Source organism: Pelecanus crispus, chromosome 1 (assembly GCF_030463565.1).
Source record: "Pelecanus crispus isolate bPelCri1 chromosome 1, bPelCri1.pri, whole genome shotgun sequence".
Lineage (NCBI taxonomy): Eukaryota > Metazoa > Chordata > Aves > Pelecaniformes > Pelecanidae > Pelecanus > Pelecanus crispus.
In genome coordinates, this window is record NC_134643.1 from 10,919,094 (window position 1) to 10,942,592 (window position 23,499).

At 37.9% G+C, this 23,499-nt stretch overlaps 1 protein-coding gene across 1 annotated transcript in view; it reads left to right on the forward strand.

Annotated features, from left to right (window-relative positions):
- Positions 1-23,499, forward strand: part of PCLO (piccolo presynaptic cytomatrix protein) — a 388,529-nt gene that overhangs the window by 14,466 nt on the left and 350,564 nt on the right. Inside the window, exon 3 of the mRNA XM_075722389.1 lies at positions 4,951-6,357. Within this exon, the coding sequence (XP_075578504.1) occupies positions 4,951-6,357 (1,407 nt within the window). The remainder of the gene's footprint in view (positions 1-4,950; positions 6,358-23,499) is intronic.

Here is a 23,499-nt window from a genome sequence, read left to right on the forward strand (position 1 = left end):
CATCCTGCTGACTAGAACCTAGCATCGTTTTTGTGAGCATCTTGAGTCAGTGTTTCCTGATAAACTCCCTAGTTGCCTTTTATATCTGATATCTGAAAGGAAAGTAAATATTTGTTGTGTAGTGATAATCTGCTTGCCTCAAATGAGGATCAGTTGCATACTGTGTACTGTTAAACATTTGTTTCGGTGCAATTACGTCAAATAGCTGCGATCTTATTCATGGAAGGACGGTGTAGAAGGAAAACTTTGTCTCTGGTATTGCCCAGGCTTGTTTAGAAGACCTTTTCAGTTGTACGTTGACATACTAATTCAGTTTGTTCTGTGATAGAAGTTGATCTTTTTTGTCATAACAGGATTTTCTGATCTAGTTTCTTGTCCTTTACAGTATTCTACCACCCTACAGGAAGCTGCATAAAATCATGGGCTCAGGTGCTTTATTTTTCATGTTTCTCTCATGATCTTGGCAGAAATGTCTGCTGAGAGCCAAATCTGGATTCCCCACTCCTCTCTAAAATTTTCAGGAACCAAATAAGGTGATGTGTTTTCAGACTAGAAACTGATTTTGTCAATAAAGCTTTGGGGCAGAGCTGAGCAATGTCAGCAAAGTCCATTTACATATCTGTGGCAATGTAAAGGGTCTATAAATCTATAAATTTCTGTGGCAATGTAAAGGGATGTTAATGTTTTATGCATATCTTAAAGTTCCTTTTTATAGTACCAAATGACTGGTCTAAATGAGAATGCAACCCATTGCCTTAGAACATGGTTGTTCTGCAAAAGGACTGTTAAAGTGGCTTCGGAGAGCTTCATTCATATTGTGTGCCAGTAATTTTTATGTGAAATATGTTCAATCTGCAAGTCAAAATTTCTTTCTCACAGTACATCTGGAATCTTAGAATCCAGCTGGATTCTCTTCCTCCCCTACATCATCTGCAAGAATAGAAATTGAGAACGTCAGTCAATGTACTCGCTTTCTGACAGTTTTCCTATTGCTTTTGATGGGTTTGCATAGTTAGAACAAATCTGAACCCTTTTGCGGAACGGAGTAGGCTCCAGATTGCCTTCAGTTGTGTTGGCTTTGTGTGGGATAAGGAGAACCGAAGTGTAGCTCATATTTGTTATTGGAGTCAGCTATTAGATTATGAATGAATGAAGAAAGGTGAGCTATGGAACATTTCCTTAAATGTAGTTCTCCATGGATGCTGTTACTAAAACACTGAATAAATTCATTTGGTGCTCCCAACTAGTAGAGTCTTTATGAAGCTTTTCTGAGATGTTATGGCTGATGAATACATAAAATATATTTTAATTACTTTGTTGCTATGAGGGCATATAGTTTCTACATCAGTGAATTAGAATGCAAGGTAGCACTTTCTGTGTTCAGTAGTGGAAATCTAAACAAAAATGCTGCATGAAATCTGTCAAATTTACAGTCCTGGTCATGATACTTAATGACATGGGTCTTGGGATGAAGAAAATCACAGGGATTACTTCTCCACATAAGACCCAGCCCCCACCCCCATCTACCAGTGTAAAAATAGACAGTTTGGGATCCTCAGCAGCAAAGAAGAATCTCCTTTACAATTAGACAGGAACTGCAAAAGCTCAGGTGTTGCCCTGGAAACTTTTGCCTTTCAGTTCTAGGTAGGGATATGAGAAATATGGAGAAAGAAACTAGAAAGTCACAGAACTGTCCAGGAAGACCTTTGAGGATAGACAAACATTAGTATTTTAGGTATCTACAGCAGCAGTAAGTTTTACTTCATCTGTAATAACATGTAAGAGCATCTGTATTTAACGGAAGCCTGCTCCTGTTAACATTTATGGAAAACCTCTGTAATTGCAGTAGAATGAACAGGACAGTGTTTGATACAAAACTGCCTCATGTAGTGCACTTAATTTTGAACTCCAGCTGTTCCAATCACAGAACTACAGTTTGTGCAGTTTTGTATTTGTTTGAAGATGATGTGTGTAAGTTATAATGACTTGAGGGTTTTGGCACTTAATTCCTCCCACTAAAATGCATGGGAGGAATTTTATGTCTAAACCAGAAAGACTTAAAAAAATAATACAGTGAAGTAAAACTTCCTACATTTTCCATTTGAAGTTCAGCTGTAGGAGTAGCAAATTAATTTTTAGGTTTAAAGGCTTCAGTTTAATACCAAGAGTGTGCATGTGTGTATTTTTATATATATATATATATATCAAAAAATATTTTTTTTTAAGATAAGGAAAAAATAACAGTTGAGAGTTAAGGTTTTGTCTTCTGCACAGGATTGTGTTGAAAACTATAGCCTAGAATTAACTTTTGTTTGGACTCAGTTAGGTACTAGTCAGACTGGGCTAGCTCATATTGAAGACAAGCCGAAATGCTTATAAATGCAGTTGGAATCTGGACACCTTAAACATAAGAATTATTCAGACTACTTATTGTGTAGCCCCACCCAATTCTACAGCTACTTTGTTTGGGGCCTTAAAGGTGTCATAGTGACTTAAAATTAGATTTCCTGGAAGCTGAATGAGAGCAGGTAGGCATTTGTTACTGCCACGGTTTCATCTGGTCATCTTACTTTACAGTGCAGCACTTTTGTTTAAAAAAAGAAAAGAAAAAAGAGGCAAGTGGAGGCGTCAAAAAGAAGCAGGAGCAGTGAATCACTATGAAAAGTGCTTTGTCCAAATCTCTGTTGAAGTTTTGTGGTTAGTGGGGAAAGACATTCCTCATTTAGGCCCATTAAAAAGCTCCTCACAGGATCCTGCCTTTCTCCACCATAGAGGAGAGCTCACCTTCCTAATATAAGAAATCTTAATCACTTTTCCAAAGCCAGACAGCTGTGACAGCTGAGGTGGATGTTCAGAGTATGTGGCTTAAGTCTGGTCTTTGATTAAACTCAAACCTTCTAGAAAACCCTTAAGAATTTATCCAGAAATGGTGTGTATATATATATATATATATATATAATTAAACTAGATTACTAGTATCTAGAATCAGGTGTCATAATTAAGATTTACTTATTGCAAGTAATTGTCCCTTGGACAGGGGACTTGTAGGGGAACTGATCGCCAATCAGACAATATGGGAGTTAAGCTAAATGTAATACTTGCTCAGGTCCTCCATGCAGTTGTGAACTTAATTCCTTTAATAATTCAAAGCAGAGCTTAAACACGTGTTCCAGTTTTGTTTCAGTTGTTTTCACTTTTTAACAGTCATTTGCTATACGTGTTGCAAGTAGATCGGAGAACTGTTTAAACAGTCTGAAAAAATTGCACTGAAAATGGAAGATAAAAGCAGCGTTATTATGAATGGTAGCTTGATTACTGTGAACTTACAGCTCGGACCGAAATTGGGCATCTCTTTGTGAAGCTGTTAGTAATAGTGAGCTCATATTCCAGAATGTGTATATACCATGTTTATCAGAATAATTGGAATAACTGTGTTTTAGGGAACTGTGTCCAACTGTTCTTTTAATTTTTGCTGCTGGAAAAATATTAGGCTGGCAAAGCACACCAAAATAATGAATTCATTGCCTCAGTCCGTGACATCATAGTTCTTTCTTTCCAGTGAGCTCTGATATTACGCAGACAAAGTCATTCTTTGCATGTAGTACCTCCAGAGTCATCCCATGATACATAGTAGAGATTTCAGACCTGAGAAACAGGATCCAGAAATCTTCACCCTTGGGGGAAAAGCTCTGAGTCTTATATTCTGTGTCCCCCTAATTGCTCTTCCCCTCTGTTGCAGTGGTGCGTGCAAATGTCATAGCTGGTACCCTGCATTTCACACTCAGACTAAAGAATACTAGTAGAGCTACAGACGACCTGCTTAAGTATCTGCAGGTGTAGGCCCATGGGACTCTGTGCCCTGTTGAATGGCATTTTTGCTGCCTATAATGTTTCTGCTAGTGATGTAAAATGTGGAAGATAGCATGTGACCGCATGTTGCTTTAGCCTATTTGATCCTTCTTCAGATTGTGAGGCTTTACAAAAGCAAAGGTAGGGATGACCACTTAGGATTATTGGGCTTTTCTGTCTTATTAGAAAATATATAAGGTTCTATATAGTGTCCTTCTCGTGTAATACTGGGAAGGAGGAAAAAAATGTTTTAAAGTTGTGAGGTACTAAAATTGACAAGAAACATGGGTAAATACATTATTTGCCTTATTCCTTCTGTTCTGTGTTGAAAAGAGGGGCCCATTGTATACAGGCATACAGTAATTACCCTGGGAGCTTCTTTTAATAAGAAAGGAATTTTGGGAAACCTAATTATGGCTCTTAAAATACCATCAGGGCTTAGGCAAAGCTCCTTGCTGATTCCAAATGAAGACTTGCCCTCAAATTGTTGATAAAGTGTGAGTCCATGTAATATATGGTGTCCATTAATACACCTCTGTGCCTAATTCATTGGATACACGTACACTGCCAATACTTGCGCCCTGTAATTTAAACTATTACCAAAACCGTAAGCTGTACGAAGAGCTTGATAGATGTATGCTTAAAGGTAATTATGCATTTACTGTGTTTTAATTCTGATTATTGTTTTCTGTCAGCAGACTTGATGTGTCAAACTATTTTAGCAGTATTTGTCTTTTTTTCCGCTATTCTGGCAAATCATTGCTATAAATGAATCACTGCTGGGCTCCATGAAATTCCAATGCATTTTTTTCATTCTGCTGGGTTTTTATCCTCCAATATTCAGCTGCGTGTAAACTGAATGTAAAGTCATTAGAAGCGTAGGCTCAGCAATAGCTCGAATCACAGGAGCGTGGAGAAGAATGAAAAAATCAGTTGGGCATGTTAAGCACAAAACAATATTAATTATAATATTTCTTGCTTTTTACATAAAGTCTGAAATATTGCAACAAGTCATACACTAGAATAGCCTATTATTATGTTGATTTTATTAACTTTGTCTTATCTTAATTATAATACCTTTAAAATTATTTTTTTCTGCAGATTAAGGAATGGCTCTGTTTAAACTGCCAGATGCAAAGAGCGTTAGGTGGTGACCTAGCACCAGGTCATGGTCCTGGGCCACAGCCACCTCCACCGAAACAGAAGACACCTGTTCCACCTTCAACAGCTAAACCACCTCCCCAGCCACAGCCAGTTCAAAAGAAAGATGCTTCTCCAAAACCTGATCCTTCGCAGCTAGCAGAATCAAAAAAAACCCTGCCACAGAAAAAGCAACCGTCCTTGCCTGGGTCTCCTCCTGTAAAATCAAAACAACCCCGCGCTGAGCCTACTGAGATCTCCCAGCAAGTAGATCCTGCTCCAAAGTCTGATCAGGCCAAGCCAACACAGGCCGAAGATAAGCAAAAACAACCCAGTATACAGAAGCCTACGACGGACGCTGTGCCTACCTCTGCAGCACTGGGGCCGAAACAGGATTTGGCAGGTCCCAGACCTCCACCAACTCAACAGAAGGTGACAGATTCCCCAAAGCCAGAGCTTGCCAAGCCATCACAGGACACACATCCAGCTGGGGATAAACCAGATTCCAAACCCCTTCCACAAGTGTCTCGGCAGAAGTCAGATCCCAAGCTTGCATCTCAGCCTGGGGCTAGACCAGATGCTAAAACTCAAAAGCCTGTCGAGCCAACACAAACAAAAGATGACCCTAAGAAGTTACAAACAAAACCGGCCCCAAAGCCTGATACCAAACCAGCTGCCAAGGGCCCACAAGCAGGGGCAGGTCCCAAGCCAGTGCCGGCACAGCCGGTGCCTCAACCCCAGCCACCTCAGAAAACTCCTGAGCAATCAAGGCGGTTCAGCCTTAACCTGGGAGGCATCACTGATGCCCCTAAGCCTCAGCCTACAACACCACAAGAAACAGTTACTGGGAAACTCTTTGGGTTTGGAGCTTCAATCTTCAGCCAGGCCTCAAATTTAATTTCCACAGCGGGTCAGCCGGGGTCTCAGACATCAGCCCCCCCTCCGCCTGGTCCTGCAGTGAAGCAGCCCCAGCCTCCATCGCAGCCTCCGGCATCTCGGGCAGTTCCCAAAGAGGCTGGTTGGGCTCAGCCTCTTCCAAAAGCTGTTCCTGTAAAGAAAGAAGCCAAGCCTCTTACAACTGAAAAGTTAGAGCCATCAAAAGTGGATAGTGTTTTAATGACTAAAGGATCTGATTTAGAAAAGAAACCTGGTTTGGCTAAAGATAGCAAGCCTCAGGCTGCTGAAGCTAAGAAACCTGCTGGGCTGTTGGAACCGGAGAAAGCCAGCCAGCCTAAAGTGTCTTGTCCCCTTTGTAAAACTGGACTAAATATTGGTTCTAAGGATCCCCCCAACTTTAATACGTGTACAGAGTGCAAGAAAGTTGTGTGCAATCTCTGTGGATTTAACCCAATGCCGCACATAACTGAGGTAAGGCGATGGAGTCTGTATTTACCCTGTGTTCTTACCTGCAGGCTCCCTGTGCTGTGGAGACCAGTCTGTAGCTGATTTTTTTAGCTATTGAATTGTCAAGAAAAATTTGAACGTTTCATCATCTGAGGGCTTTTAAAATTAAAAATCCGTGTTGTATGAAACTTGGTCAGTAGACAGAAAGTACTTCCAAAGAATTTTCTGCAGATTAAGGGAGTTTGGTATGGCTGGTTGCTAGGTTTTTGAGGCATAAACAGATAGGTAATTATGGTTATGAACTCCTTTGAAATTGGTGCTACTATAATACAGGAAACTACTGTACTTTCAGTCCATCATGGGATAAAGTTCTTTTTCATATACTTCAGTATTGCATGTTAACATATGTCCTTCTTTAATCAATGGCCCTGATTAAAACAATTACTGAATGAGGGAATATGTTAATGCTTAGTTATTCCCCTTCCCTCCTGTTTAATATATCCCTAAATTTATTCCATTAATCTCACTCTGGCTCTGGAGTCTTTGCACATGCTGATGTACTTACTAGGAAGGTTGAAGTTTGAGTGATACCTCTGTGATGAAATATGTATTTTTTTGGTCTGAATAATGTAAGGTCCACAAAGTCACTTCATTCGTTAAGGAGTGTGAGTTTGAAAGTGCCTTTTCTATGATTGCCCAAGACAGATCCAAGAGAGCCAACTTACATTTAAAAGAAATAAGCAACTTACTTTCAACAGTTTCCTCACATTCCATGTTTTTACACTCCTTCCTTTCTTTCTCCTAATTTTTTGGCAAGGGGATTGGAAACTTTATACTAGCTTAACAGAAAGGTGGAGGCACACCTTGCTTGCTCTATCAATTTGGCAAGTTTAACTCAACATAAGCAGACCACTTAAAGTACTTGTGAGTAATTTAAATATGTAAGTTGGTCTGTGTAGCACATGAGGAAAGTGTCTGCCAACGTTGTGTCTTTGAAATCTGAAAGAATAAATTAGAAATGACTCCCAGGGTTAAAGGTTATCACATTTCTGCCTTAAGGTGAGAACGACTGTTGGGAGAGATAGAGTGGCAGGGAAAATGTTGCTTATGTTGTCTTCATATGCTTTTTTTGTGGATTGTTTTCTGGAATGTACTATCATTTGAAAGGCATTTGTCCTACTATAATAAGCACATTTTCTCTAACTTACAAATATGTTGTTTACTGTCTTTGTGGTCATTTAGGTCAGAAAGAAAGGTCTGAAAACACAGGAAGATTGATCAGTGATTGAAAGACACAATTCATTTGACTCTTGATGTTGCCTATGCGCTGAATTCCATCAAATACACACATTCCTTCATGATGGTCCAACCCCTTGCCCCATACAGACACACATGCATGTGTATACCCACACACATGTACTTACACACACACACACACACATTTAGGTTTTAAATGTGAAAAATGCATATGACTTTCTCCAGAGGCACTCTAGTAGGCATACACAGAATACCACGGAAACAAGACGTGTCAGTTCTGGTGAAACACTATGCTAAAATGATAACTACGCAAGTCCTGGTGCATGAATTGACTGCTTCAGACTTGACTTACGTGTGATGGTGTGGGACTGCCTTGTGGTGTGCAGATTTATACTCTCTGTATTTCTTCTCTTTAAGATGAGAACACTGGTGTTCTGCTTCTCTTTTCCTGTTGCTGTTACTGCGAGAGGATTCTCTCTGTTTCCACTCTTCAGAATGTGCAGAGCTTGAAATACTGGTTTTCTGTAGTCTGACTTCCTCATGCCTTTCTTTGCCTCTTTTTTTGGCTCCTTTTCTTCTTCCTTATACTACACACTTCCATCTCTGTTCACAGTTTTCCATCTTATCTTCCTTTTTCCAATAATTTTTGCTAAAAATTGGCAAACCACTTTGCCTTGACAACAGGAGGTAGCTTGCTTGGCTGAGGGCAGCCTGACTTTCTTTTTCATGAAGATGGGAGACAGAAGAGGGAGCTCATCCTCTCCTCTCCCAAATGAGCTGTGTAAATAATGTATTTAACCTCAGATAGCAATTCTGTCCCTGTATGCACTGCATATAGTATATACCTGTTACATGACAGAAACATGATGACAAGCAACTAGTTTGTGCTCACTGGCATACTCCTTTCCTCCACCAAAATTTTCTAACGTGTTGAGTACAGTCTTGGAGGTTTTATTTACTTGTCGCTTTATTTTTTCGAGAGTTAGGAAGGAGAAATAGAAACGCTTTTAAAAATTGGGTCTTTCTGGCAGTTTTCTACCTAATTCTTGTATTCCTGTATTCTGCATTCAAAGAAAAAATTGTAATTCCAGAAGGCTATATTCCCTCTTGGTCCCAGAAGGTGTTTTGGATGAACAAACATATGGTTATTTTACAGTTTTGCTTTGGGGCTGCAGCTATATCACTGTGATTCTCACGGTCGCTTATGTATTATCTACATATTGTTGCCTCAGTAGTGGCTGAAAATGAGTTGAATTTTATTGACTGAGTGACAGCTGGAACCTTGTTGCCAGCAAAGCCTGTATTGGGCTGTATATAAGAATCAGTCCCATGGAGCAGGGAAACCAGTGTGTCATTGACAAATACAGAGGAGCATCTAAGCTCTGTGGGCATTTCTACCTTAAGATCTTTCAGCAGGGAATGTCTTCCAGGCAAACGTGCTGCTGTACTGCAGACATGGCTGGGAGTGCTTTCACGGGAAGAAGGTGCTTCCTTATAGTGGCAGTTGTTTGTTCTTGCCTGTATGTGACAGAAAGAACTGTCGAAAAAGTCTTTGAGCTGCTCCAAACAGTTGGTCCTCTAATAACTCCTCTTCTGCGGGAAATAAGAGAGCTAGACTGTTACGTAGTCTAAATCAACAATATGCTATTTACTTCAGTGAAATTATTCTGATTTGTGCAAGCTAAGAATTAGGCTAGAATACTTTTTCCTAAAATGGGCTGATTGTTCTTTTTCTCCCTGATTTGTTGATCCAACAGTCAAACAGTTATTTACTTAAATGGTAATTTATCCATGAAGCAAACAGCCACAAATGATTAAATAAATGACACTTGATAGATTTCAAAGACCCACAGGACCATGTGTGCCCTAGTGCATTAGCAGACTCCTTATTCTGCCATTTGCTTAATAGGGAGGAGCACTGTTTACCAGCTCTGTAATTAGCTTTCCAGCTCAGGTAGTTGGAAGCAGCTCTATTTTTAGTAACAAAGCACAAGGTTGCAACTGCAGAAGCCAGAAATGAAGTGTGTGGCAACGACCATTTTGTGCATTTAAAACTCAGTGAAGCTGTTCAGAATATTGAGCAGGAGAGGAGATGGTTGCCTATAATGTAATTACGTATGTTGAGGCAGCAGGGTCAGGAATATGGAACCTGTGATGAATTAATGTAGTAGTAAAATACAAAAGAAGATTTAAAAACTAAGCTAAGGAAAACTAAGATATCCAAATTTGTAGAATCTGTATTGCCAACAAGAAAGAGTAACATTTTAATAGTCACATGTTCTGAACAGAAAGAGCTCAGAATGTAATGTGTGTGTATATGTGAGTGTGCTAATGGATTTAATTTAATATAACTGCCAAGGGAACAACAGAAGCACTTTTTAGTCTACTGATAGCTATAAAATTATCTGGAAAGGTACTTGGAAGTAAAAAATGTTCCATGTGTGAAATAAATTATTGGGGCTACAGAAAGGAGAGAATTGTTTTGAATGAAGGAGAAGGACAGGGAGGACTGGGGAAGGGCAGAAAAGACATCATATCTCAGACTTGATAAGGATTTCTTGTTTGAAAAAGAGTAATCTGTTAGAGATGTGATCAGAATAGATAATATAAACAATTTCACATAGAGAGTGATATTTCTTAAAATACTTATTGCGGAGAATATTGTCTGTATGAAATTGTTTGACATGGGTGGATATGATATCAGGAATCTATAAGCAGGAGTCCATAAACAATGAACTTCATGGTTCCTGTCCAATCCACATTCTTATATCTTAGATCTTTTTTTAAAAAATAAATGTATAACCCACCAAAAGAATTTAGATGCTTTTCTGATAACTTAGTTTCCCACTGTTAGTTATTAGACCAAACCAAATACATATTTTTTTTCTTCTCCTCACGTACTATGGAGAGCGGGAAAAGCAAAAAGATAAGCTCATTTTCTAAGTAAGCATAGTGCTATAATTAAACTCAATAGTGTAATCAGGTTAAAAATGGTACTTTGCTCTTCCAGTAAGAACTTCTAGAAGTCACAGTAAATAGTTAGCGTTTTTGAACTGATACAAGCCTCTCTGGAGATGAGGGGAGCTCTCTTGTCATGGAATGTTGTCATATACCTGAATACATCTTGGGTACCTCCTCCTCCTAAAATGCTGCAGAAAGGGTACTGTCACAGATGGGTCCCTGGTGAAAGAATTCTGGCAGTTTATATTTTTCCAGACTTTCACTGTATCTAATTGCAGATGGAGTGAGGCCCTCAGCAGGTGTGACCCATTATTCAGTCTTTAATATTAGGCTTTAAAAATTAATTTAAAAAACCCCCAAACCTATCCTAAGTGAAATTAACCCTGCTATTAAATGCCCAAATGTGGTTTGGACTTCTTAAAGCAAGTGTGCAGGAACATTGTAAAGTAATGAGCCATATATGATTTTAATGAAAATCCCTAAAATGGTGTACTGCATCATCTCAGGTGACACCCATTGCCTCTCTTTAATTTATTAACAACTCTGTACTATCATGTGTTTCCTATTTGAGAAAGCTCAGACCATTCTGCAAGTTGGCAGGTTTAATTCCTATTAGAAGTTCCTATCTCCTCTGTTATGTTTGGTGATGAGTTGTTTTGGAAACAGATGGTGTCTGGGAAACACAGTGAAGAAGAATTTGCACTTAAGATACAAAGAGAAAAACAACCACTCCTTTCAGTTGCATAATTTGTCTTCTCTGCCTCTTCCTTCTCCCTTTATATTTAAAGCTCCTTTTAAATTTTGATTATAAGAAAGTGAATGCTATTATTGTTTAATAACAGTAGCCAAATAATACAGAACATAATAGGCTAACACAATATATTCAGTAAAGTTTATTGAAATTTTATCCATTAAATGATAAGTCTTTATAATTGAGAAAATGTTAAAACTACTACTAATTATTATTTTGAAAGATAAAATCTGTCATTGAAAACCAAAATGCATCTTAGATGATAAAAACCCCACCATATTTCTTGACTGTCAGAATGAAAGTAATTTAACTCTGAATGAGGTATCCTACTTCTCTTGCTTAATTCAATATGCATAATAGAAACGGCATTGAAATGAGAATATTTTTAATAGCAGAATGACTCGCCTCTTCTGTTTTTCCTGTAAAACACATATTATTTATATACAGAATGGAAGGGCTAATATGGAATGACCATTTGATGGATGATTTAGTCAAAATTGAACGCAGATAAATATTTAAAAAAAAGTTTAGCGCCTGAAATCACCTTTGAAATAAGGCTGAAGAGCTTAACCTTCATCAACAGAGTTAGGCTTCTGGTATTCATACTTGCAGAGGTATTTAAATGCTTAAAGACAGAGATTTGAGCTGTCCATGACACTTACAAGTATCTGTTAGGAGCTTCTGTCCTTCTCTGATGCCTCAGCTAAAGCTGTGTTCCAGAAAACCCTACTTTGACCTGATGATTCCTCAGAGGCCTGAACTTCTGTCTTTTGCACGTGGCTTGAGCCATTCCTTTTGAGCAGCGTCTAGCTTCTGTTTAAATCCCTTTCGGGATCTGATTTTGGCATGTCTTTGAGAATAGTTCACCCAGAGGCAGTACTGTTTGGTATTAAACATATCAGCTACAGCTACTTTATTTAATAATAACAATAATAATAATAAAGCCTGCTCATGGTCAAGTACAATGTGGTGGTGGTTTGTTGAGTTTATTTGTTCTCCAATAATATTGTATGCAAAATACAGATCTGCAAATAGATATGTGACTTCAGGACTCCCATCCTCAGGTCAGGGCTGTTACTGGGATGCTAGAGCCAAGCTTTGTCTCCTGGTCTCCTCCAAGACCCTGTGAGTTTGTACTCTTTGAGTTGCAGCAGAGGAAGTGAAGCCAAGAGTGAGCCACTGCATCCAGATAAGCTAATTAATAGATGTCCTGTGATGGTTTTGTTTGAATTCCTTGTCACTGTAGAGGGAAATGAAAACATCCTTACTTTTCCACAACGTTCTCTGAGCAGATGTCTTGCATTCCAGTAGGGCTACTTGGTCCAAAGCAAGTTATACGCTAATGCAGTTTCATTTTTTGGCAGTCAGGCTTTGATGGTTACTTCTGAATGTGATCTTGGGACATTATTTGAAAGCAAGGCTTCTTAGATCTCCAAGGTTACTAGTCAAGGCATTAGCTACAAGACTGCATTCTTGTTAATTTTTCTTTCTAGTAGTTATGACCATAAAATTAGGGATTCCTCCCCCCGTGATTAAATTTGAGGAGTGAAAAAATTTGTAGCATTGCTCAAAGTAATAGTGTGACTTTTGGAAGCACTATTACCATGATTAATTGCCTGCTGTTTGTTTTCTTTATTCAGGCCTCTAAAAGTTTCCACATTACCTCTCAGAACGAAGAACTCCAGGGATGGATAAATACCGTTGAAACAAACAATGAGCTGTAGACATAAAGCTATGCAAGGCCAGATGGCTTTTATTAATGTTGGTAATGGCCATTGATCGTGTGAAATCCAAAGGGATGTCTACTGAAGCACTGCTGCTGACACATGCAGTTTCTGTCTAGCTGGCTGTTTTCTTCATCCAGTTGGAATTCATATGCAATGACTTCTTTACCTATATACGTTTATTCCATCTCTAGATGCCTTTGTACCTTTGAAACATAAAATACTTAGGTGATTAACGCAGAGCTTTCAGTGTTGATTCTTGTGTGTGGTTTACTTTTTTTCCTGTGCCAGTAGGAAATCAGTTTATAGACTAGTATATTAGTGAGGGTCAAGCTGGAGTCACAAGTCTAAACCAGATAATCAGGAAAATTACTGAACTGGCCTTGAGCCAGGTGATTTTCTTCTCTGTTACTTCATTAGAAATTTGGTTGGTGTCCCATTATTAAATGAGGAAGAAGTCTTCTGAAAGCTAAGCTGGTATTAATTGCATCTAAGTTTGAAATTTTCCGGTGAACTTTATAATAATATTTTAAACAGACTTTATTGAGCTAAACATATTTTATTTTTTCTTTTTTTCATGTTTTATTGAGAAACAAAAATGCTTAATTTACAGACTTAAATATTGTTCTGAGATGTAGTTAATTTCAAGATAAGACCCAATGAGTCTAAACCATTTTGACCCACTTCCAGATTTTGCTAAGCAAACGGACAAAATCTAATGGATGTTAAGTGCCTCAATTTTTTTTTTTGGTGCCCAGCTGAGATACCCTAGTAAGACATTACTTAGTGTCTGATCACATTAGTGATATGTGCAGACACTGTCAAAACTTCTGTGATCATAAAAATATAAAGAATTTACCTTTTTATCAGAACCCTTACATGGTTTTGGTCTTCTGATACAATCGCTATAGGGGGACCTTCAAATGAATTTTTTTTTTCTATTCCAGCAATATGAAGAGCAGGTGCTTTTTCTAGGAACAAATGCTGTAACAGCATTTTTTTTAAAATACCTCTGAGGATTTGTATATCTGAAAACAGAATATTTTTCACTGGGTATTTGTTAATGTAATAGTTGGGTTACTAGGACAGATAGATATTTGAGTATTTAATAAAATTCTGAAAAGACAGTATACTGTAAACTTAAACATTTGCATGCGTTTTGTGATCCTATTTCTTGCACCAGTTAAGTTCCAATTACTGCATATGTCTAAAATTTCATGTCATTCTTCTGCTGACCAAAAGGCTAATGTTTGCCACACCATGACAGTACGTTAGTAGAGAAAGGTCAACGTTTTGCACAAAGCAGGTCTAAAAGTCAGTTGTTCACCACTGCTGTGTGGTGATTTTAAACTTAATGGGATTGCACAAGTATAATCAAAGGCATCTTGCAATGAATTTTAACTGCTTGCATGAAGTGTGACCAGCAGTAAAGATAATTAAACCTTAAGATGTAAAGAGAAGAAATGAGCAAGATGGGGAACTGTTCTGATTCCTCTTTTGTATGCTATACAATAGTACTTCTTCCTGAGTAATGGAAAGAATCTAAGTGTCACTTAAATTGACAGTAATTATTTTTAATATTTCTCAAATGCATATGGTTCAGTGGACCAGAATGAGAATAAACCTACCTTTAGATTTAATATTATTTATGTATTAAATTGATTTCTCCAGTATTACTAAGAGTAAGGGCAGAGGTTGAGGGGAACCTAAGCCATTATATAGTTGTGAAAAGGAGATTAGATTCACGCCAGTAAGCTGTTTGAGATGCTCTCTAGCAGCGTTTGGAACAGGAGGTCATGTACTGCTGCTGAAGAGGGGGATTAGCTGCCTCTAAACTTCGGTGACTGAATTTTGTACAAAATGCTGTTGAGTCCGGGGGGGGAAAAATATATTTTTTGTTTTGCAGTCACTAGGAAAAAAACTTAACAGCCACTAGGCTGTATCAGACCAGAACACTCACTGAGAAGAATGGTGAGGTATGTTAGTTTTCCATCTGTGGAGGTTAATGAAATTACTCAGACAGTGAGGTAACATAGGCTTCTAAGGACAAGACTTGAAAGACCATATGGTGGTCTTCTGTTTTTAGTATTTCTAGGTTAGTAATCTTTTGGGTTTGGGTGGTTTTTTTTTTTTTCTCCTTAGCAAACAGCCTTCACATTGAAAGTGGTCCAGTTGTCACGTACAGAGGTTAGAAATTGAGCATAAGAAATCTTGTCCCTAAATTTATTCTTTTAATGAACGTAGCTCCTTTTTTGAGGAGATTTTGTATCCTAGCAGTTACCTGACTAATTGGGCTAAAACCTGAGGATGCAGCTACAATCTTTCAATTTCTTTTTTTTGAGATTTCTGAACATTTTCCTGACCTATCCAGAAGGAGTATATTGTTCTGATTTTTTGTTTGTTTTGTTTTACAGTGGCATTCACTCATAATTGCACATGTTTGCAAATATAGGAGGACATTGAAGATGATGACATAACTCCGATCCTCATCAGTAGTTGTCAGTACAAATCTGAATTTTTTTTTGAAGTGTCACTTTTGTAATTGATCCTAAGTTTTGTATCTTCTCTTTTATATAAGAAGAAACATAAAGATGCATATTTCTTTCTGAATGACAAAGCATGATGCTAAGTCCTTTACTGTCTGGAAAATCTGTCAGGTACACCTGTTCCTATTCTCTGCCCTCCCCACTCCTTCCTCAAACCAAAAGATCAGCCCTTAAATTTCTATATAAGTATTATTTTCTCAAAGAAATTCAACTGGAATATTCACTGAAACATTGAAGTCTGACATATTACGTAAAAACCAACCTAACCACGTACCCAACTTCAGATGCTCTCTTCTTGTTTTTGAATTATAGTAGGAAAAAAAGGAACATTGGAAATGCTTGATATTTCTTAAATGTTTTTGTATTGAAATATGCACTAAATATTTTGTTTGATCAAAAGTCTGTTATACACTGAAAATTGCCTAAAACAGTAAAATTTCAACATGCTCTACTTTCTGGCTAGTGTTTTTAGTGTTGTGTAATAGAGTTGTTTTCCACTTTTTTCTTTTACAGTCAGAACTGGACATTGGATTAAACTTCCAGCACTATCTCTCAAAGTATTTGCATTTTTGTAATGTTTAATTTTAACTATAGAAAGGCAAGAATTCTGATGAAAACTAAGTTTTGGTTTAGATTTTTTTTAAAAAGAAATTAAGTTTTGAATCTACTTCAGGTGGCTCAAGGTTGATGTCACGGTATGACATTTGTAAGACTGTGAAAGTGTAGGCTTTGTACTCATTACAGAACAAGTAAACCAGCACTACCTCTTACGCAGGCTTCTGTACGTACACCTTTGTGCTGACCTACAATGCGCTTCTGTTTTGTGCTGAATTGTGTCTGAGCCAAGAACACTTGTATTGTGCTGTGTAGTGAATTTTTAAAGTCGTGTGCCCAGTATAGCTGGGACTCAATTACGCTATTATCCCAGACCTCTAAAGAGAAAGGGTAGTGCTGCCGTTTTTCTTCTATATCACCTACCAGCAGAAAGATCTCTTGATCAAAACATAATCTCTCACTTGATTTGGTATCCTTTTCAATATTTTAGCTGTGCTGCTTTTTCTCCAGACCTGTAAGGATTGTATTTGTTAGTGCTCTGTCATCCTTCAAATGACAAATCTGGCCAATGCGTTCACGAGGCGTAATGCACAGTGAAGCTAAAGGAACTGTTGTTTGAATCCATAATGTGCTATAATTAGTTATAGTCATAACTGGAGGCTTCAGTGAAATTCATGCTCTCCCCTCCCCCTCCTTTCTTCTATATGCTTTGGGTAGCTGGAGAATCAAGAATGGTTCAGCCTTAACACATGGTGAATTGGCTTGTTCCAGGTGTTGATCTGAGGCATGATGCACTTTCCCCGGTGATTTCCTTGGACACATTTGAGTTTGCCCCTGGTTGTCTTCCCAGGATGAAATGCAGATATATCTGATGATGTAGCTGTCTTTAGTATCTGTACCAGGCAGGGTGAAGCTCCCTGCACCTACGAATCACGGAATAGATCATCTAGACCAACTCCCTGCCCAAAGCAGGGTCATTTGGAGCAGGTTTCTCGGGGCCCGTCAGGTTTTGAATGTTTCCAAAGAGTGAGACTCCACAACCTCTTCAGGCAACCTTTGAACGCTTTCTTTCTTTATTTTTTTTTCTTATGTTTAAATGGAATGTCTGGTATTTGTATTTATGCCCATTTGATTTTTTTGTCCGTTCATTGGATACCAGTAAGAAGACTCTGGCTTCATCTTCTTTTCACTCTCCCATCAGCTATTTACACACATTGAAAGGACCTCTCTGAGCTTTCTTTTCTCCTGGCTCCTTGTTTCCAGTTCCAGCTCTCACAGCTTCTCTTTGTATGAGTGATGCTCCAGTCCCTTAATCGTCTTTGTGACCCCTTGCTGGATTCCCTCTAGTATTTCCATGTCTCTCTTGTACTGGGGAGCCCAGAACTGGACACAGCATTCTCCCACCAGTACTGAGTACAGGGGAATAATCACCCCCCTTGACCTGCTAGCTATGCTCTTAACTAATACAACCCAGGATGCTGCCTCCCCTAATTCTCATACCATACTCAAGGGCACAGAACACGCATGCATTCTGTCCTACAGCACCACAGAATCATAGAATCATTTAGGTTGGAAAGGACCTTTAAGATCATCCAGTCCAACCATTAACCTAACATTACCAAGTCCAACACTAAACCAATTAAGGGTAGAGTAATAATTAATTTCATGTTTCCTGGCTTGATGGCTGGATTATTTTTTAATGAAAGTAAAACTAGGAACCATTAAGGTTGGAAAGGTTCTCTAAGATCATCAGTCCAACCATCAACCCAGCACCACCATGCCCACTAAACCATGTCCCAGAGTGCCACGTCTACACATTTTTTGAACACCTCTAGGGATGGTGACTCCACCACCTCTCTGTGCAGCCTGTTACAATGCTTGACTACTCTTTCAGTAAAGAAATTCCTCCTAATTTCCAATCTAAACCTCCCCTGATGCAACTTGAGGCCAATTCCTCTTGTCCGATCAATCCTATCTATGCTGGAAGGATGCAGCGAAACACTTGGCTGTAAACACAATTATTAACATATAAATGTTTTTGAAGGTGATGGAGTCTAGAGGAAACCTGGATCGGTCCATTCCAAGGAGTATTGACTTTAAACTGGCTGTTAGTCACTGTACATCAGTGGACTTCCCACAGTGGTTGTAGCCAAAGGTATAAAGTGCAGATTTCCGATTACTGTGATATCTCTGTGAAATATATGTCCTAGCAGATCTTCTCCGTGGCAGTTGTATATTGACTTCTCCAAGTTATTTTAACAGGTTTAACAGTAAAAGGTACAGATACCATTTTGGAGGGAAGGAAGGGTTAGAACAGAGTCCAAGTGAAAATTTCACACAATGTTCCAGGATTTGACTTTTGCACCTGATCTGTATGTCTGGAATATTTACAATAAAATCAGTTAATCTAAATGCCACTTTCTACTTTCTCTTCTTCCTAAATCAACCTCCTCTCCATATATGCTGAATGAGTTGTTGCTTATATTTGAACCTATGCTGTTTTCTTTTATTAACTGTGGGGCTGCTTCTTCTTGTCATCTTTTACATTAAAGATTTTCATTTTTGTAAGTGTCTCTTTTTGCTCCAAGGCAGTGGGGGAGAAAGAAATGCAGGGTTAATTAGGTAACTTCTTTAGTTAGTAACTGATTTTCTAGTTACAGAAGTTGTATTCTTGCATCTTGAAATAGCATATGCATATTGTAAAATATGAGGCCTTAAAAAACACCTTGCAATTTACAGACCTTTGAGGTATGCTGAAATGAAAATTTATTCAGTAATGATCTATTTTCTGAACGTCCATGTATGTGAAAACAGTTAATCCCTGTGCTCTAATAGGATTTATGAGGAGTTTCATGCTCTTAAATAATGTTTTGTTTGGATGACTTGCTCATATAGAATTAATAATTTTCTACAAGCACATAGTCTGTATCTTTTGATCTAAACTTGCTACTTAAAAATAAGTAGTCTTTTTTTTTTTAACTCTAGTGATATGACATCAGAATGGATGTATCATCACTAGAGTGAAATTCTGCTAGAGCAGATATTATAAATTCCACTTTTTCTGTATGTCACTCATAATCAGTAGCAAATAATTATTGCTCTATTATAATTGTAACAGGAATCAAGGTGAAATGTTTGGGTCTGTCAGCATGCAGGATATAATTTTTAGAGCATGTCTAGGAAAATTTATGCTAATTTTCTTTCTGAACTCTGAAGCTATGATAGTGATTGCAGCACTTGGATGGCTTTTTCCTTCAGTTTGCTTTATTCCAATTGATTAGCTCTGTCCTTATGACTTGGATTAATTCTGTGTGTTTTGCAGGGTATTAATATCCCTTTTAATTAGTTTCCTATTGCTTACATACATTGTATAAAAAGTGGCTTCATTGTCTGTGAGGAATCATTGAAAAATGCATTGAAAAGCATTTAATTCCTTTCAGTACTAAACTTTGTATGCCTATAATAGACAACAGGAGAGATCAAGGTGTCCTTGCAATGGCACATCAGTTTCCTCTGCACAGGTTCCTCTCTTCGTGCGTTAGAATCTTATTTATGAAACTCCTTCAATAAAAAGGAAAAGGAATGCCAGTAGACTGACACTGTTTTAAGAAGGTCATACTTTGAATTTCGAAGTACAAAATACCTACTTGCTGATAAAGTAGGGTCAGGTACTAGTTGTTAGAAACTAGTAATCTCCCTGGTACGCCTTCTAAGTCTTTTCACATTTTTGAACATACCTTTCATGTACAGTTTCTGTTCAGATAAAAATATTTATTTCTGTTGACAGATCTCATCTGCTGTTTCCTTGGCATCACTTATTTCTCTGTGCTTGACTTCAGGTCTGTTGCACTGAATCTGTCTGAGAAGAGATACATTTTGAATTTTGTGTTCAAAACACTGCTACTGCTATAGTATCATTCTCTTCTCTCCACCTGGTATTTTCAGACATTCTAAAGCAGTTACTTTTATTGCCTATTTTCCCCTTGATAGTAAAGTTAAATGTGTGAACATCTCATTTTATTTAATTACCAAAAAGTAAGATACATTTTTTAAAACATTAAGAGAAATTAAACTAGACAAGTGGAAGGAAGAAGGTGCTGACAGAAAGATTATTATTTGCAAGTTAGTGTAATAAAAAGTAATAAGATCAGTTGTTAACGTAAGTGTATTTCCTTGCAGTTATAGTCTTTTTGTCTCCTGAATGTACCAAACCTGAAGCCAGTGCTTCAGCATGGTAGAATATAGTAGATGGAACTATTTCTATGAAAGTATTAAAAAGAAGGGCTCTTAAATTATCTGTGTCAATTGAGTTTTGGGCTTCAGTCTCTATGCTATCTATTCTTAGTATCATAAAAAAATAATGGACATATACAGAGTTTCAAATGCATAGGTTCATACTGTGTATCACTTATTTATCTGCAGATGGTGTGTAATTTTGCATATTCTCTTTTAAAGTTTGGATTTTATGGTGGTTAGAATACATTGCAGACTCTTGTATTTGATGGGGTAAATGCAGGGGAGTGCAAAGATTCATTGCAAATGATTCACTCAAAGATTTATATGTACATTTTGTAAGCCACTTAGTTTCCAATGAAGAATCTAAATCATTACCTTACCTTATTGCTAGTTCTTAATTTTGTGAAATTGTTTCCTTGTTCAGTCAAAAAGGCCAGGAGTCTGATCTATTAAATGTTTGGATGCTTAATGTTGAGGCTTTATCTATATGTGAGCAGAATAAAATTAAATAAGACTTTGCAGTGCATAGAAGGAAAGAATACAGGAGGTCCATTTTTGTAAGGTTTTGATTGAGACCCAAAATGAGCAGTCTAATATTAAATTTCAAGTGAGGAAAGTGAAAGCAGTGTATGTTTGAATTATGCATGACCTATGAAGATAAAGATAGAAAGATACGCATGTTGTCAGTCACAGGAGTGGATTTCAATGATCAGTCACAAATTGATCAATTCAATTAATCGGGCTTTTTCCCTGGGGTCCATGGAGTTTACAGGTTACAAAGTTCCTGCAGTTCTTGAGGACTGTCTTTCCTCACATTATCCAGTTTTTAAAACAACTTCTTCCCACAAGAAGCTACTAAAAGGGAAACATCAGTCTGTATGTGCAATATGGAGGGTGCTCACCAGGAAAACACTGTCTATACTTAACTTTTGCAGTGGCCTTCAGTCTTCATTAGAGGTGGAAAAGTCATGGCACCAACAGCTTCTAAGTGAGACAGATGTGTTTAAGTTAATATGAGACGTGTATGAAAGGAAAGGGAAGGCACAGAGCAAATAATTTCTTCTCCATTCGTTGGCCCATGAGAAGGCGGTGCACTTCGCCCATGCAGGAGTCCCACAGCACCTACTGCTGTGACAGGCTATCTGTCAGGACAGTCCTATCATGCCTGTTGAAGTAACTTGAAAGGTGAGATAAGGGAAGGAGTTCGGGAGAGTTTTGGTTTGGCAAGACATTTGAGAGTGTGATATGAGTAATACGGTTGATTGTGGAGATTCCTTCTATGAGTACAAGTGATAGAACTTCCATAGAGAGACTATTAGTAAAAATAAATAGGCTGGTGTTACCTAATTAAGGTGGTAGTGGATTAGATTTCTGCGACCTCAAGCGTGATGTATTTTCTTCACCTAGTTCTGATTGATCAGGAATTTCTGTTGCTGATTTCTACCAATCTAAGTCCCTGTTGAAGACATTGAAGCTCTAAACCAGGAAAAAAAGGGTGATTACAAAACACTGTTAGTCAGCTCAACTGTGGCAAAGGATCAAGGCATTTGTAGACATCACTACCAGAAAGAATGTATTTTACTTTGTCATGCAGCTGAAGCTCCTCAGGCTTTTAAAAATGTATTCCTCATATCTATTTGAGAGGCAGCTGAAGTAAATTTTGAAAGTCTCAGTGATGTCTTTTAGAAGGAGTCTCAAAACTAATCCAATAGGCAATATAAATGTCATTTTCCTTGATTTACTTCTCAGGAGTTGCTGGAAATGACTGATTTCAGAGAGGCTAGCATTGGTCAATCAGCATTACATAGCAACTGTTCAAATCAATAGAAGTATGTTTCTTGGTTTTAGTAGATAGTATTGTCTGACAGGGTGTGACTGAAACAAGTCAGCCTTGAGAACTAACAGAAGGAGTACTAAATACTGGTTTAAGTGCTTGCATTCTGTCTCCAGGGATATACTTTCATAGTGGCATTTAGGATTTCAGAGCTTCATCCTCTAAACTTATTAGGTAAGTGAGAAACTTTGGCTTTTGTTCATAGTTATTTCCAGATATGTTCAAAGGTATGGCACTAGAACCCTGAACGTTACACTTCCAAAATTACAACAGTTTTCAGGAAATTTTGGAAACTAACAGTTCAGGCCTTAGTCTTGCAAGTAATAAACTTTCTCATGAGTAATCTGATCTACTTCAGCCTTCTGCTTATGGGTAGGGTGCTGCTATGTTTCACTCCTTTGAAGGAGTGACTTATCCTATGAGGAACTCAGTTGGCTTGATTGAGCTATTCAAAAAGAAGAGAAAGCTTATTAGGAATGTAGGTGACAAATTTAATTCTTCCTGAGTAAAGACCATTATGATGAATGAAATCTTTTAGGAAGGTGACTAATGTGGTACAATCACTTGAAGTGATTCATGCTGGTTTGTCATGGTACTGCTCTGTTTCTATGTGCAATGATTAGTGCATAGATGGAGAACTTTTGAAAAGATGTAATTTGTTCATGATTAGAAACTTTAGTCACATACCCATAATTGCTAAAGTAAATAAATAAAGTATATCATAGGAACTTTTGGATGATTGCTCAGTACATTTTGGATCTTGTCTCAAGCTTTCCTAAATGTGTGATTAGATTTTTATTTTATGTGGGGGGAGGGGGAATTATATTTGAAGACATCACAGCATGTTTCTTATAAGCAAATACATTAAAAATGTTTTTAGTCTATGCATATTGTTGCAAGGAGGAAAAAAAAATGGAATTTGGAGGAATGGCATCTTGAAGCAATAGCACTAATTAAAGAGCATTCTGAAGGCATAAATTTTGAAGTAGCGCTTGACCTATGGCTCCATGGATTGCTGAATCTGAATAGATCAATAAGATGTCCAAGAGTCTGAGTCAGTTTAATGTACATTTATCATTTGTGCTTCCATTTGTATTAGTGGTGATGCTATTGAATCCTTTGCTGTCAATTGCTGTCAGCAGTCAGCATGACCAGGCTCCTCAACAAGGGAGCTGAGGGTGACAACAAGACAGGGACCTCACTGATGAGGCATGCAGTCCCACAGTGTCTGAACAGGACAAGTAGAGCAGGTTTGGTGATAGTGTCCTGGTTTTGGCTGGGATAGAGTTAATTTTCATCCTA